Raw genomic sequence first — 16,010 nt, 5'->3', positions numbered from 1 at the left:
TTGGTACAAGACACCTGCACAGACATGAAATTCAATTCTCCCACCTTTCCCAGAATACTCTGTACCACAAAATCAAGAAGCCTTGAAGGAATAAAGAATCTCAACGTATAAAGTAACTTTGGGGAAACCAGGCCAGTTATTAGCCAAGGCAACAAAACATTAAAAAAAAAAAAATTCTCTTGCCAATGAATCATATTATATCCTTGCTGGGAAGCAGAATGACTCAGCTTGGCCAGACAAGAGCTACTGACCTGCATGGGCACCGAGAACATGCTCGAGTCCTCCAGCTGGAAGCCCGTGATGATGGTGACCATTCCCGTGGTGTCATCCTCTCCACTGCCCTGGGACACTGTCAATTGTTTGCAGCTGTCCAGTATTTTATAGAGATTCCTGACAGAAACGAGAAACAGAGGGGAAGGTCAGCGAGAAGACCACGTCTGCTCGGGAGGGTAAGTGGGAAGCAGGGCTGCTTTCTTGTTCCCGTTAAGGACTTTTCTGAGACCCTTTTGAGCACAGAGTGCTTGGTATTACATGCACAGATGGCTGTCCCTGTCTCCAGGGAATTTCATCATTACTCACACAGAACAAGCTCTGCAGTGGGTCCCAGTGCCACCACCTCTCCCCAAAGCCACCTGCCTGCTGGGAATTGGGCTCAGATACCTTCAGATGCTGAAATCTTACCAGGCATCTAGATCTTGTCTCTTCAATTTATGCCTCTCAAAGCTCTTCCCAACATCTTTCTGGCAACGAATGTACCTGAGGAGAGAGCAGAGTCTCTGAGTTCGTATGGAGACCGTCACACAGGCTTAAAGTCAGCACTCCACGGCAGCTCCTCTGGGTGCTGCAGGGCTTCCACCAACCCAAATTTAACACCCAAAGGTCCATCCAAGGAATCCTCTGTGAATCCCTTCGATCACCTCCCTGCCTCACCACCATTCCCACATGCCACTCACAGTACCACGTCTCAAGCCCACCAGCCCTGACACTGGCCTCAGAGATGCAGTCTGTCCTCTCAACTGTGCTCCTGCAGAGCACCCAGGCACAATCCAGCTCTTGCAGCACTCCCAGTGCAGTAGCAAAGGTCACCACTCCAGTTTATACAGTGACAGGGATGCAACTCCACCATTCCCCAGAAGCAGCTGTGCTTCACAGCTGAGCACCAACTACCAGCACATCTGAAGAACCAGCTGCTCAATCTTCTCCTTCAACACCTTCCCATTCCTGAAGTCTGGCTTTTCCTCGGCCCACTCCTCACTCTGCTCCAAGTGATCCACAGCCTGCTCCCACCCCAAAGCCCACCCATTCCAAAAGCAAGGGAAAATCCTACCCCTCTCCTGCTCTCACCTGTTTCCCTTTTTAAATTCTGCTTCCAGATACCGAATGCTGTCCCTAGCACCGGCGTTCTCCTTTTTCAGGAAGTCTAGGCCGTCGATAACTAACAGAAAAAACAAAACAAAACAGAAAACCATCTTGCTTACAGTTCTACTTCTGCAAACTAATCCAGAGGCATCAAGTACTCCCCATTCCACAGAACTCTGTCTGATGCATAGCTGCCACAGGAGAGGCAGAGGAGGAACAGGACCTCTCTCCTCTCAGCTGTTCTGACACACTCTGTCAAAATCCCAAGCATGGGCCACACAGAGAACAGGCCTCAAAAGCAACACATCAAAATGGTGTTGCAACTGTTCCAGAAGAAGTCAAGGATAAGAGCAGGAGGAGGAAAAGCCACCACCCATGGCCCCTGGGGCCTGCTCCCAGCACAGAAGGGACGGGGCAGGCAGCCACTGACGGTTACCTGGTGTGGAGTCCCCATACCTGTTCGAGGGATGATGATGATGAACCTCCCACTACTGGCCAGCTGCTTGACAAGAGCCAGGTGCTGGCAGAGGGCCTGGGTGTCCGGAACAAGGTAAGGAGACATGGCTGACTGCGCCTTGGGCTGCTGGAGACTTCCCTCCAGCTGAGACACCTCCAGCTGAAAACACACATGCAGAGACACTCGCTTCACATTTATGCTGAAACGCACCACCAAATGGGGCAAGACTTGCCCTGCAAAGTTCCACCAGGCCCTTCCAACCTCCAAGCATACAGAACAGAAGGCTGGATGCAGCAGAGGGTCAGCAAGAGGTGATGGTCCCACTCTGCACTGCCCAGTGCAGTCCCGCCTCGAGTACTGCAAACAGTTTGAGGCACCTTGATGTAGGAGGGGCATCGAAATATTAGAGAGTGTCAGTTTGCTCAGCTTGGAGCAGAGAAGGCTGAGGGTGACATCATCACAGCCTACACCTTCCTCAAAGGGGTCAGCGAGCAGGAGGTGCTGACTAGCAATAGGACATGAGGAAATGGTTCATTTAATTTCCAGCTTCATTGTTGCATCAGGGCAAGTTCAGGCTGAACATTAGAAAAGGTTCTTCGCCCAGAGGGTGGTTGGTTCCTGGAACAAGCTCCCCAGGAAAGTGGTTGTGGTACCAAGCCTGCCAGAGCTCAAGGAGTGCCTCGACAACACTCTTGGGCATTCAGTTTAGTTTTAAGTAGCCCTGTGAGGAGCAGGAACCTGGACTCCGTGATCCTTATGGGAGCCCTTCCAACTTGAAATATTCTACAGTTTGATCTATGCAGAATGGACTTACTGCCTCTGTGTGGGATGGGAGCAGAGAGTTCCCCCTTCCCAGGATCTGACATTCCAGCCACTACCCTGCTGGTTTTCAGGCTGGAACCGGCATCTCCTACCTGCAGTCGAAGCTGAGCCATGTCTCTCATGAGCCTGTTCCGACGAGCTTCCTCTGCAGCCTAGTTGCAAAACCAAACTTCCATATCAGTTAGCAGGAAACACACCAGCTGACACTAGCACACACTTCCAGAAACACTTCCAGGGCGAAAAGGGGACACTGGAATAGCTTTAAGAAACAGAACTTTCATCTCCTCTCAAAGATCTGTGATTATAGTTACAACTTAAGAGTAACCTACAGGAAACTGTGCCAAGTACAGAGAATTCATTCACCTCTACCAACTCACCATGTGAAACTGGGCCTGGGCCTGGTGCAGCAAGTTGTCTTGCTCTGACTGTGCTATGCTGATGAAGATCCCAAGCTCCGAGTTGAACTGCAGGATGCTGCCTTGCAAGTGGGTAATGAAGTGGCCAAAGCTCCGAATGCAGCAGATCCGCACGACAGACTGCAAGGAAGCAGCAGGCAGTCACCAGCCACAGCAGCCACGGCGCTGCGGCCTGAGGCAGCGCCGAGCTGCAGCTCACGCTTTTGAAAAAGGCAGGAACTGATATTAAACGCCTAATTCTGATGGATGTTTCTGATCTCTTCTGAAGTCAGAGACTGCAGGAAAGGCTACAGCTAGCCAGAAGGTTCAGGGGTGCCAGCAGTCTGGGCTACCTCAACCCAAGAAAATGTTAGGAAACATCAGCAGCACCCCTCCACACCTGCTCCATAAACCTCTGCTCAAGCCTTCAAGCGCTGGGAGGAGGACCCACACAACACAACAATCCAGGTCTGACTTTTTTCAGGATTTACCCCAACTCACCTCCTCAACTGCTGAGAAAATGGGCCGGTCCTGCTCAAAGTTAAACCTCTTGTGTGCGTTTTTCAGAGGCGGAAGATTGCGCAGGGCCACATCTTCAGGGAGCAGCAGGTTGGCCTTCAGGTCTGGGAGCTCAGCATCACTCAGGATGTCCTTGACTTCATCACACAGGGCCAGCCCTGGAGAGGAGGGACAAGAAGGAGAGCAAAACAACTGATGAGGGGGAAAAGAGGAAAACTGCTTTAACACACATGATCTGTAATGGTGACGGGCAGAGGCGTTAATGACACATATGCTGTGAGCACCTGCTTAAGGAGGGACCACAAGACCACTCACAATATAAAGAGCAACTCTCCCAAACAATCTGCCAAGGGACTCTGGGAAATTCCCTGTTTGGAGGGATAGCTTTCCCACCTATTCCAACGGATGAGCAACCCTGTTCAAACTCTGCTTCTCATGAACCATGGGGATCTTCAGACTCAGCCCTGAAGAGGTACAGAGCACATCATAAGCACCTGGAGCTCCAAAACTATTTTCTAGGATTCCCATGACAAAATCACAGCCTTACTTCTGCTCCTGGCAGTGAATTTCACTCCTGTTGTCCACACATAGATTCTCACATGCTGGATTTCAGTGTTTCAGTATGTTGCCAGCCATATTAATGCATTAATATAGCATTCTTTGTGTGTGACTTTTGGGGTTGTCCTGTCAGGGCCAGGAGTTGAACTGGATTCTGGAGCGAGGGCGTCTCTTCCAACTCAGGATGTTCTATGATTTTATGAGTCTAAAGACTATGGGACAGTATTTAACTGGAATGGTGTTTACACAAAAAAACAACACATGCACGTGTCACTTCCTATTGTGTTTATAAAAACTGCTACTAGGAAATCTCCCTCCCCGGGCTCTCTCACACACCCTGGGAATCACTGATGACCAGGCTTGGTGAAACATGACATTGCCACTTCCTTCTCCAGTACCTGATTCCTGCAGGTCTGCAGCAGAAGGCAGAAGGTTCAGGAGCACAGACAGCCTGTTCCACAGGCTCTGAGAGCTCTGCAGGAACAGAACACAAAAGGCCACAGAAAATGTCAAGACAGACGTATACAACAACCAGGCTGCTCAGGCCTTCCAGCATCTCCAGCAGCCCTCAGAATGCTTTATGAAGGGCAAACGTCACTATCCTTCTTAGGTGCAGATTAGTTTAATTCAGCTGGTGGGGGATGTAATATCACTCTCCGCCCAGGACTGGGGCCATGGCTGCCACCAGCCCAGGGAAGCTGACCAGACACAACCTTGTAGAGAGCCCCGACACCATCCCCACCTGAGCACACATGATGATGAGGTCCGTGTTTGTCCTCAGCCAGTCCAGGAACACCTTGACAGTAAGCAGCAGCCCTTCATTGGTCACAATCTCCAACTTCTCCTGAAGAGATCGCTCATTTCTGCAGGATCTGTTACTTGAAATGCTTTCTTCAGAGTCAGACACATCATCTGGAAAACAAAGGCAAGCACATGATGGCAGCTGTTAAACCCCCCGAGATGCCAAGCCCTGCTGGTGTCAGAACAACACTGGGCTGGTAATAGTTGAGTTGAAATACGTGGTGCCTCCACACATCCTCACAAAACCAATCCCTGTCCCCTGTGCTGTTACTAGAGTGTATCACTCCCACATTTCCTTCTTCCTCGGGAGAAGAGGGTTAAAATCTCCCTGTGAAGGTCTGACCATTGCCTAACCTCTGCAGCAGCCTCCAGGAGGCTCACTGACAGAGTGGGGCAGCACATGCCAGCACAAGGACCAGAGCAGTTCCTGCACAAAACACAGTCATGAGGCCAACACGCTCCCAGCTTCGAGCCACGCAAGAGAAGGAAATGGCAGGGCTGTCCTATGAGTCAGAGCCCAGAGAATTTTAAATATTGACCATATTCTTTGCACTCTTCTAATTCTCCGGACCTGAGGATCTCAAAGCCGTTGCCAATGGAATCACATGTGACACGAGTGACCTGAGGTCAAGGTGGGAATCAATGACACGTTTTGCTACAGCCCATTATTTCAAGTGCTGCCATTGCTTCCTGTTAGCACAGCCATGGGCATTCCATAAACCCCCGGAATCACAAGGAAGGAAGTGATTTATTCAGAACTCACCCCTGACAGCACCATGAAAAAGCAGTTTGGATACAGCACAGATGAGGAGAGCTCGAAGCTAAAAAGCACACAGTGAACTCATTCCACCTCTCATTTTCTACACCTGTAAAGGTATTGTGGCCACACATTCCTGGAGCTGCAACAGCTAGATAACCACTGAGGGAAAGGGTTAAACAGACCAAAACTCATTTGTTTCTTCCTTTACCCCCCCATCTCTTTCATGTGGCCATGGAGCAGTGCCGGGAGCCAGTCAACACTAACATGATTTAATACTGTGCCTTCAAATCCTGGCCCAAGCAAAGCCTGAATCTTGCCAGTGCTGTAGGCCAGCTGGATTTGGCAGCAGGATGCAGAATGTTTCCTTGCTCCAGGGAAGCCGGGAGGAATGACAAGACTGAACAGGCCCATGTAGTTTTATGTGAAATACAAACAACTCCCTGTAGCACATCAGATCCCCATTTCCAGCTGTTTTTGCCCAGAACATCACTCAGTTGTATAAGTTGAGTGGTAATGGAGACATGGTAGCTCCACCTGCTGTGCTTCTCCCAGGGGTTCAGCATGGAACACTCAGTGAGGCACATTCGAGGGGTCACAGGGAGGCCCTCAACGCCTCTCACACACACCTGGGTTACATCTTCCACACAAACTTCTACATGGGCTTTGGGTTGATAATCTGTCATCTCATGGAGAACTTCCTGTCCTCCATCTGCCCTGTCTGTCACCAGAAGCAATAGTAAGTGTCTGATTAGATATTTCACAGGGGAAAAGGGAAGATGCAATCTTGAATACCTGCTGGAATTGTCCTCTGGAGCCAACATGGCTTCACTATGCCAAATTGTGGCATAGTGAAAAATTTATTGGCCTTCTACGATGGGGTTATAGCAGTGGAGGATGAGAGAAGAGCAACTGACCTCATCTACCTGGGTTTGTGCAGAGCATTTGACACTGTCCCCCACAACATCCTTGTCTCTAAACTGGAGAGACACAGATTTGATGGATGGACCACTTAGTGGACAACAACTTGGCTGGACAGTCATAGTTAAAGAGCTGCAGCCAACAGTTCAATGTCCAAGTGGAGAGCAGTGACGAGGGGAGTCCTCACGGGTTTGACATTTTAACATCTTTGTTGGTGTCAGACAGTGAGATCAAGTGCACCCTCAGCCAGTTTGTGACAACACTGAGTTGTGTGGTGGGATCACACACTGGAGGGAAGGGATGGCACTAGAGGAACTTGGACAGGCCGGAAAGGTGGATCTCTGCTAACCCCAGAAGGAATAGCAAGGGCAAGGAGAAATGCTGTACCTGTGTCGGGGCAACTCCAAGCACAAACACAGGCTGGGGGAGAATGGATGGAGAGCAGCCCTGGGAAGAACTGGGGGGGAATGGGTTGACAAGAAGCTCAGCATGCCGTGGCAACATGCACTGGGGGCCCAGAAAGCCAAAACTGTCCTGGGCACCCCCCCAGCAGCGTGGGCAGCATGTGAAGGGGGGATTCTGCCCCTCTGCTCTGCTGAGACCCCCCTGCAGAGCTGCCTCCAGCTCTGGGGGCCCAGCACAGGAAGGACATGGAGCTGCTGAAGCGAGTCCAGAGGAGGCCACGGAGATGATCCAGGGGCTGCAGCCCCTCTGCTCTGGAGACAGGCTGGGAGAGCTGGGGGTGCTCAGCTTAGAGAAGTAAAGGCTTCAGGGAGATCTTAGAGCTCCTTCCATTGCCTAAGGGGGCTCCAAGAGAGCTGGTGAGGAACTTTGACAAGGTCCCAGACAAGACAAGGGGAGGAAGGTAAACTGCAGAAAGGTAAATTCAGATGTGGTATTAGGAAGAAATTGTTCTCTGTGAGGGTGGTGAAGCTCTGGCACAGGTTGCCAAGAGAAGCTGTGGCTGTTCCATCTCTGGAAGTGTTCAAGGCCAGGTTGGATGTAGTTTGGTGCAACCTGGTCTAGTGGAAAGGGGATGAAATGACATGGGCTTTAAAGTCCCTTCCAAACAAACCAGCCTGTGAGCCTGTGATTATCAGAGCTGTTTGGCACTTAGTCTGCAGAGCAGTAGTTCTGGTAACCCTGGTTGGCCAAAGGTGTTTCCTTTGCTCAGTGCATATATTCCCACATGCTGGGCAGTAAAAATAAAGCTCCTCCATCAGGAAATGTCCAACCCAAGGCCTACTCACTACTTGGTCAACCTGCTCCTCCAAACCTGGCCAAAGGAAACCTTGCACCATGGGAAATGGTGAATTAGTAAACAGACTGCTATAATTTGCAGTTTTCTACACAAAATTGCAATAACACAGCCCTTACCTTGCTCTGCCAAGCTGGGCTTCTCCAGATCTCCATTGACACATGGCTTGCTCTCTATCCCGTCCTTCAAGGCAGGTGGTTCACTGTTGGGTTTCAAGAGGATGTTGCTGAACGTGGGAGCCAAGCGAAAGCACCGTTTGGTCTGGAACAGCTGGGTGGACATGGCCTGGAGATTACTGGCTATGCTTGCATCATTAGTGCTCAGGGAAGCCGGCCCATTGACTGCTGGATCCACAGCCTCAATCTTAGAGATGCTTGGGCTCTTGGAGTCCCCCAGCCCACTGCCATCTACACAGTTTTTTAAGGCCTCTTTGGGCCCACTTTTGCCTTGGCTGCTTCCCTCCTCACCCGGTTCATCCTCCATGTCCTCCAAGTCAGACCGAGACTCTTGGCTGTTCATGTCGGAGTCTGTCTCCACATCAAAAGCAGCTTCTGCTTCCTCATCACTCTTCTCTGAACCACTCTCTGAGCCATCACTGCCCTTGATGGAGCCCTGGCTGGAGTCAGAGTCAAAGCCCTCACTCAGGTCGCTCTCATCCACCTTCTGGGGGTGGCGGCGGCGGCGTAGACAGGAGAGACGAGAATATTTTTTGCTTTTCTTGCAGTCGTTCTTCCGCTGTTCCTCGCTGGGCTGATGATTGGCCAACTCAGCTTCAGCTTCCTTCTCAACCGAGTTCACAGGCTCCCGTGGCTCCTGGTCATCTGCATTTACAGGGAGAATATAAGTTCAAGTTACAGCGTGTTCCACAGGCTGCTGCTTGCCAGCCCTGGGCCCAGGGAACCAGGGCTGCAAACTTCAGCCATCACTTCCATCAGCGTCTTCCACTGCAGAATAAGCAACCCCAGAAGGAGGACTCACTTTCTAAAAGCACCCAGGAAGCCCTGGGAAGCCGAGACTCCTCCTGCCCGAACTGGGCTACTCTGTTACCAGGCAGCCTCAGTGCTGCATGCTGCTAAACCAGCATAAACCACAGCTGAATTCTAACTCTCCTCCCCAGCTTTCTACAGTCAAAGAGCTGAGTCACCTACCAAGCAGGGCAGGGACATGTGCTCTGTAACCACACTGACCTGATCCAATCCTTTTCTTAACCAACACGCTCGGAACCTTTCTAGCAGCCTGACAGCTTCAGAACCTGCAGAGGAGGGGTCATTCATTGTTGCTTTTACCAGAAACTCCCTCACCCTGCATTCAGTGAAGTATTGCAAATTGACTGTATGCAGGGGAAAGGTTTAGCAGTTTTATTCTCTGCTCAATAATGATGGGCTTGCATCATTATAATGCTAATATAACGATTAATTGCTTCTCTCCCCAGCAATTCAAGAGCCACCCTTGCCTGAGCAGAATTGAGGTATGCTGAGAGGGCCTGTCTCCTTCAGCCCCACTCAGCCCCCTTCTGCCTCCCCCAGCCCAGGTGTTTTACCCGAGATCATCTCCTCAATGGAGGAGGAAAGCAGCCAGTAAACAACAGCAAACAGAGCCAGAGAATAAGGTCTCAGACTGGGGTAAACAGATGATGAATGAGCTGCCATGGGATACAGAAAGGAAACTCCTTATAAGGAAAGCAACCTGTCCATCCTGTGGTGATTCAGACACTCAGAAAGAACATCTAAGTGGAGATGACTCAGCACATCACCCATCTTTGGGGATTCCAGACCAGCAGTGAAAGATCAGTATACCTCTGCACTACAAAACCCATGCCCAGGGGAGAAAGGGGAGAAAGGGGAAATACAGCACTATAGGCAGGCAACCTGTGAGACCCAGGTGCTGCTGTCTCTGTTCTCTTACCTGTGCCATCACTCTGAAAGGCTGGGACAGGATTTTCCCCTTCTTCTAGCTCAGCCTGGAGGCGAATATTGACGTGATTTATCAGGTGAGAGAAGAGGGCCAGCGTGAAGGCAATGGCTGCACTGTACTGCTTGGAACCTGCAACCAGACAGCACAGTGAGACAGAGGAGGTGAGCACCTTACCGCAACGTGAACAGACAGCATCTCCAACAGCAACGTTCAGACAGCATCTCCAGCCTAGCTGTGCTGCTGGATGTTCACAAGATTTCCAAACAAAGCACTGGTTACCTGCCCTCTTGAGACTGTGAACACTCATAAGGCAGATGATCACCATGCGAAAGATCAGGAGATCAGGAAGGAAGGAGTAGCCACTCTCATACTCTTCTTCATCTTCACTAGTTGAGCTCGGGTTAGGAGGAGAGGGCAGGTAGAACAAGCACAGGTTGAAATCCTCCAGCACAGATTGGCAGAGAGACGTCAGCTCAGAATCCAAAGAGCTTAAAAAGAGTGAAAAATAAATAAGAATTATTAAGATTCATGCTCGTGGCATGTCTGCCCAGAAACTGAACCAAAACTGGCAGTTAGGCTGTCCTTTAGCACTAGGCGGGATGAAGCATCAGGGGATATACTGCAGCTACGGGAAGCAAGTGACATTAATTAGATTATGTTTTCCTCTTTAAAGCTGCTAAACTAAAGACAAATAATACCTCGAGATGGGCCACCAAAAACCAGATGAATTTTCCCCTGGGAGCTCATCAGTGGCCATTAAGATACACAAGGCACTTAAATGCTAAAGGGAGCAAAAGTTCTAGATGCACTGCTCAGTAGAAAGTATTACACTGCCACACACATGGGACTCAGCCTTTCCTCCTCCCACGTCTCTCCAGCAGCCCTGTAAGAATATTCCAAAATCCTCCACAGCTATTCAGTGCTTCAAATGAAGCATCCATGAGATCAATCCCATGGGCTGTGGGAGCCTCCTAGTTACAAAACAGTCCTGTCTGTGAAACTTCCAGCAAAGCCTTTTCAGGGGAAAGTGTGCTTAGGAAATTGAAGTAATTCCCAAATTTCTTATGTGCTAAATACTTGTTGAGTGGATAGTAGAGGAGCCTTGTAGTTCCACCTCAGTATAAGGCAGGATTGGAAAGCCAATCCCATACTGGGCTGCATGAGCAAGGGCAGAGCCAGCAAGTTGAGGACATGTTCTCCCTCTCCATTTAGCACTCACAAGGTGGCATCTGGAGCACTATATCCAGTCTTGGGGTCCCCAGGACAAAAAAAACCCCACCAAACAAAAACACACTCACAAACTGGACTTAGCCCAGCAGAGGAACAGAGAACATGATGTATGAGAAGAGGCAAAGAATTTGTTCAGCCTGAAGGACAGAAGGCATGAGGGGTGTCTTCTGTTTCCAGATGCCAAACGGGTGATTACAGAGGACTGAGTAAGACTCTCCTTAGGGGTGCAGAGCAAAAGGAAGAGAAATTATGGGTACACACTACAGAAAAGAAAAATGAGACTAGATGAAAGGAGAAAAAAATTCTATGGTAAAGGTGGTCAAACACTGGAAAGGGGACCAGAAAGGTGTGGGATTTCTGTCCTTGGATCCAGTCAAAATTCAGTGTGATGAGGCTCTGAGCAAGCTCATCTGACTTCACATCTGCATCTACCTTCACAGTGAACACTACTTTGGGGAAGTACTGGAGCCCCAGAAGGTCCCTTCCAACCTAAACCATTCCATGATGAATTTAACTGCAGCCTGTTATCTAAGCAATTTAAAACACCTGTTCAAGCAGTAAGAGGTTTATTTAAAATCACCTGAAAACCTCCCCAGCAGAGACAGAGAAAATCCAATAAAAAAATCCAAAAGCCCAAAATCACAGAGCTGTACAAAGCCTCCCATTTATTCTAACACAACCAGGTTTTGGTGTTTCTGTGAACAAGGTGTTTGGTTACAGACTTCCAAGTGCAGTGAACAGCCCCACACACGTGCGGATGGCAACTCTTTGCTGTCCCATCAGCCTGAACACAGGGCTTGCCAGGAAAAAGCATCTGATGACTGCATGGGGTAAGCAAACACCAAAGGCACAGTACAGCACAGAGACAGCTGCAAGGCTCAGGAGCTCAGCACTCACTCAGGCTGGCTTGATTTAGACAAGTCACAAAGTATTTAACCCTTTGGTGTTTCAGCCTCCCCTGGAAACACAATCTACTTCATGCTCCATGCACAGATAGTCCAAAGTCTTGGGCCTTCTGGCAGAAAGCCTCAGCACAGGCACTGTTATCCTACAGGAAACCATCCCTTCCAATTCCAAGGGCCGGCTACTGTGAGTTATCAATAGAAGATACAATCTACCATAAGCTTACCTGCTCTTTGGCTGCAAAAGACTCTGCAGGTACATGAAGCTCACCAGCAACCTCTTAATGTCTTTTCCTCTAAAAAGATGGAGGAGAAAACACTGTAAAGCAGGTGCCCCATCACAGAGATGGGCTGGGCTGACAGAGCTCTATTAATAGGTAAATCAGGTCTCAACTGAAAAGTCCATTCTGATGAAACTGGAGAGAAAGAAGACAGTTTATACACTGCCAACTTTCACCAATATGCCCCAACCCTCATGAACAGTCCCCAACTCCAGGGGAGAGTGAGAAAATCTCTCAATGCAACCTCTACACCCAGCCAGCATTTAGCTTTTCTCCTGAAATTATGACCCAAGAGAGCAAGAATGGGGTCTAGAGTGGGGCTCTCAAAATTCTGGGAACAGTCACCGTGCTGAATGGCCCATCTACCAGCTCCACTTCCCACAAAGACACTACTCTCAACCCAGAGGATACACTAGTGGCACTGCAAACTCTCAGCCTGCACCTCTCCTTTTCTTTCCCTTCTTACCTTTTCTTGCTTGGAGACAACTTCCTGCTTTCACATTTCTTCAGCTGATGATACATCTTGGCTGCTTTGTCATATAGCCGCTTCAGGTTCCCATAGGCACCTTCGAAGGACACTTCAGACTGGATGCTAAAGCACCAAAACAGGCCACAGTGAAAGTTACTTTGCCATAAGGCTGCTCACATTTTATGGCTTTAACTCACTAGTGAGTTATTCAGGCATCGAGGCATGAGGACAGGTACCCAGTGCTGCTGTCTGAACATGCTGGGCAACTTAACTCCCACCGATGGCTACAAACTGCACTTCAGCTGCTTCACAGCTTGCACCTGCCCTGCTTACACATCTTCTCAAATCAGCGTTTTCAAGCCAGGAATTCCACCCAGCTCACGCCACAGGGTGCCTCCCTTAGCACCTCCACCCTGCTTCCAGCCTGGCTCTCCAGCTCACACAAGGGGCTTGGGCAAAGCCCTCTGGGTGCAGCCCTGCACAGGTGATTAGTAACCAGCACAATGCTTTGGTTTGACCGAGGCTTGCTGTCATTACCACCAGCCCTGCTCAAGGGCAAACCAAACTCATCTCATTCCCTTCCTCTAAAATTCATTTGCTGAAAACAGTGCCAAGCTCAAAGTAAGAAGAGGATCTGGCACCCACAGCAGCAGTGCGTGGGGCTGCCCTGCCTGGGACACCCAGATCCACAGGAACTCACCAGCGTAAGTAGCAGTAGGTCGCTTCCACATTGTAGTATTTGCTCCCTGCCAACGTCCCCAGTTGGTTGAAAGGCATTCCTGTCAGGAAGGAGAGGGGCAATGGATTTCACTTGGAATTCTCCAGTGGCCCTGGCTAGAAAGCGGATCCTTTCCCTTTCACTACATTTCCACACAGGAGGGAAGCCAGGAGACACAAAGAGTAGCAAAGCTGCAGTACAAAGACCTGGACTACTCAATCTTTCCACTATCCAAGGTTTGTTTTCTGTTTTACAGAGCTTTTAGATCCTCCCCACCTTGTGCCAGTTATCTATGTAAGAGAGAAGAGCAAACAATGCCTCCTCCTCTGCATTAACAGTGCTGTGGCCTTGACTCCATATTCCTTGACATAGACATCATCAGCATCTGAAAGCTCTGTTCCAGCTCCTGTGGTGCAGAAACTTTTGCCACTTTTATTTGGGAACAGCCTCTCAAACAGTTCAGTGAGAACTCTGCAAAGACAGCGTGTAGAGAACACGTGGCTGGAATCGCACACTCTAAGGTGTGACAGGCCCTCTACTCTGGCACCGATGTGTTCCCAGAAGGAGGCACTTCTGAAGGAGGAAGCAGCACATGAGATTTTTTTTTCAGGGTAAAAGGGGAAGGTGACCAATAATGCTCTGCTCCTGGCAATGGAGAGCTGGATCTGCCCTTAGCCCACAGGTACATCATCACCGCAGTCAGGGAAGTCTGAGTTTCTCAGATGAGTACGGTGAGGTCACTGGCAAAGAGCACCCTGGCTTTAACTCCTCTGTTCAGCTTGCCAGCAAGAGAAGTTCTCAAAGGAAGCAACTTTAACCAGAGGATAAAACCAGTCCTCTCTCAGCTGCAGGATATAAACCTAACCAGTGTAGTACTACATTGTTTTTACTTTGCAGCAACATGATTTTAACAACTATAAATTCATGGTAAGTCACTCACCAATTTGTGGTGCAACAGAAAGGGCTTGATAGTAAAATCGCTCAGCCAGCAGCTCCGTGTCCACACCTGCCAGCTCGTTCTGATAGCGAGCTGAAAGGAAACCACACACCATGCATCAGAAACCCAAAGGCAGCGTCTGCTGCAGAGCAGCAGTTTCCCTACAGATTAAAAATACCACAAAACTTGAAATACTGGCCAAGTCAACAAATCCACCAAAGAACTGCTCTTGGCAAACACTGCAACACACAGGGTTTGACAGGCCTGTATGAAACACTCTTCTTTCACCTGCTCACACCACACACCACAACTCCTGCCCTTCCAGCCAAGGGCAGAGCCCACCACACTTGCAGCATCACATGAACAAAAGGAAGATGTTCTTCTGATCTATGTGTTAAGTGCTGATTCATCCATCCTTGAAGTAACTCAAGAGCTGTGCTCCATTTTCCTGTACCTCAGACTATATTCTAGTACAGCAGGGTGTAAAGCCTAAATCAAGTCAGCTGACTTAATAAAGTACCTGACTGTGTCTAGACTGGACTTTATTCATTTATTGTCTCTTTTTTTTTTTTTTTTTGACAAATGTAGGCATTTTGGAAACCTTAGGTGACAGCACTGTGAAAAGGTAAGCACACTTCTCTCCCACCACTCAGGTAAGTCATTCCTACTACCCCCACAAGACATTTATTTGCAATGCCATTTTTAGGCTGATTCATATGAAACACTAATACCAAACAGCTTTCACCAGCTTGGAGGCTGCAGCATCAGACACATGTACCTGCGCCGCACTTCCAAGAGCTGCTCTCCACACAGCCACGTTTTCTCCCTGCCTTTACTCCCACATGTTCACAATCAAGAAGCTGACACACTTTCCACACACTTCAGGAGGTCGTGACTGTGGGACAGTCATGCCTGCTTATAAAAAGGATGACACACAGCCAAGCATAATGACAAAGAACCCGGGGCTTTGCAGTGGCAAAACTCTGGACTGATATACAATATTGCCTAAATCTGATTTTCAGTCCCACGGTGCTGATGGCAGTGGCTTTGTAAGGCAAGTCACAACTGTGCAATCTGAACTGAACTCTCTTTGATCCTTCACACTGTTGAAACAACGTAAATAAAAGCAAAGACTTCCACTCTTTCACAGCCATGGCTACAGCTGCTTAGCAGCAGCAAACTCCTCACCCACCTGCCCAAATACAAAGCTCCTGCAACTTGTAGCAGTTCAGCCATGAGGATTTCAGCTTATCCCAGTCTGTGACAAAGATGTCAGAGGGAAACAGAATCTGCAAGTAACCTTGGCTGGTGCCCAACAGCAACAGCCTCACATGGCACAAGCACCATCTTTTTCCCACTTTAAAGGCTGCCCTGAGAGGCAATGCTGTCCTTACCTAGATCTCCCAGATAAACCAGACATCGGTGACATGCCATCTGTGCCCACTCCATCTCCTTCTCTGACGCAGACACGGGTTTCTTGCAGCCTATGAGCAAACACAGAATCACTTAAGAGCACTGGGTGGAGGCTGCTGGGAAGACACAGAAGCTGCCCATGCCGCTGCCCAAGACACCCAAATCAAATCCCACACGGTCAGACCCCACTGCCAGCTGTGCCATCTTGTAGAGCAGCACTGGGTCACTCTTGTCAAAATGTGGAAAATAAATGCAGAAAAATACTTAGAGACTCTGCTGTTCACTCAGTCCCCTTGGAC

The 16,010-nt window shown here is 49.3% G+C and overlaps 1 protein-coding gene across 1 annotated transcript in view; it reads right to left on the bottom strand.

Moving 5' to 3' along the window:
• SMG5 (SMG5 nonsense mediated mRNA decay factor) overlaps positions 1-16,010 on the bottom strand; it is a 30,978-nt gene that overhangs the window by 4,453 nt on the left and 10,515 nt on the right. The window contains exons 5-21 of the mRNA XM_032093562.1: positions 15,693-15,782; positions 14,302-14,391; positions 13,344-13,422; positions 12,641-12,766; positions 12,121-12,189; positions 10,041-10,249; positions 9,753-9,890; positions 7,967-8,668; positions 4,853-5,022; positions 4,509-4,584; positions 3,535-3,710; positions 3,016-3,174; positions 2,731-2,790; positions 1,816-1,975; positions 1,345-1,435; positions 682-756; positions 252-390 (exon numbers count right to left, since the gene is read on the bottom strand). Of these exons, the coding sequence (XP_031949453.1) occupies positions 252-390; positions 682-756; positions 1,345-1,435; positions 1,816-1,975; positions 2,731-2,790; positions 3,016-3,174; positions 3,535-3,710; positions 4,509-4,584; positions 4,853-5,022; positions 7,967-8,668; positions 9,753-9,890; positions 10,041-10,249; positions 12,121-12,189; positions 12,641-12,766; positions 13,344-13,422; positions 14,302-14,391; positions 15,693-15,782 (2,609 nt within the window). The remainder of the gene's footprint in view (positions 1-251; positions 391-681; positions 757-1,344; positions 1,436-1,815; positions 1,976-2,730; positions 2,791-3,015; positions 3,175-3,534; positions 3,711-4,508; positions 4,585-4,852; positions 5,023-7,966; positions 8,669-9,752; positions 9,891-10,040; positions 10,250-12,120; positions 12,190-12,640; positions 12,767-13,343; positions 13,423-14,301; positions 14,392-15,692; positions 15,783-16,010) is intronic.

Source organism: Corvus moneduloides, chromosome 29, assembly GCF_009650955.1.
Source record: "Corvus moneduloides isolate bCorMon1 chromosome 29, bCorMon1.pri, whole genome shotgun sequence".
Lineage (NCBI taxonomy): Eukaryota > Metazoa > Chordata > Aves > Passeriformes > Corvidae > Corvus > Corvus moneduloides.
This window is presented reverse-complemented; position numbering and strand designations above follow the sequence as displayed.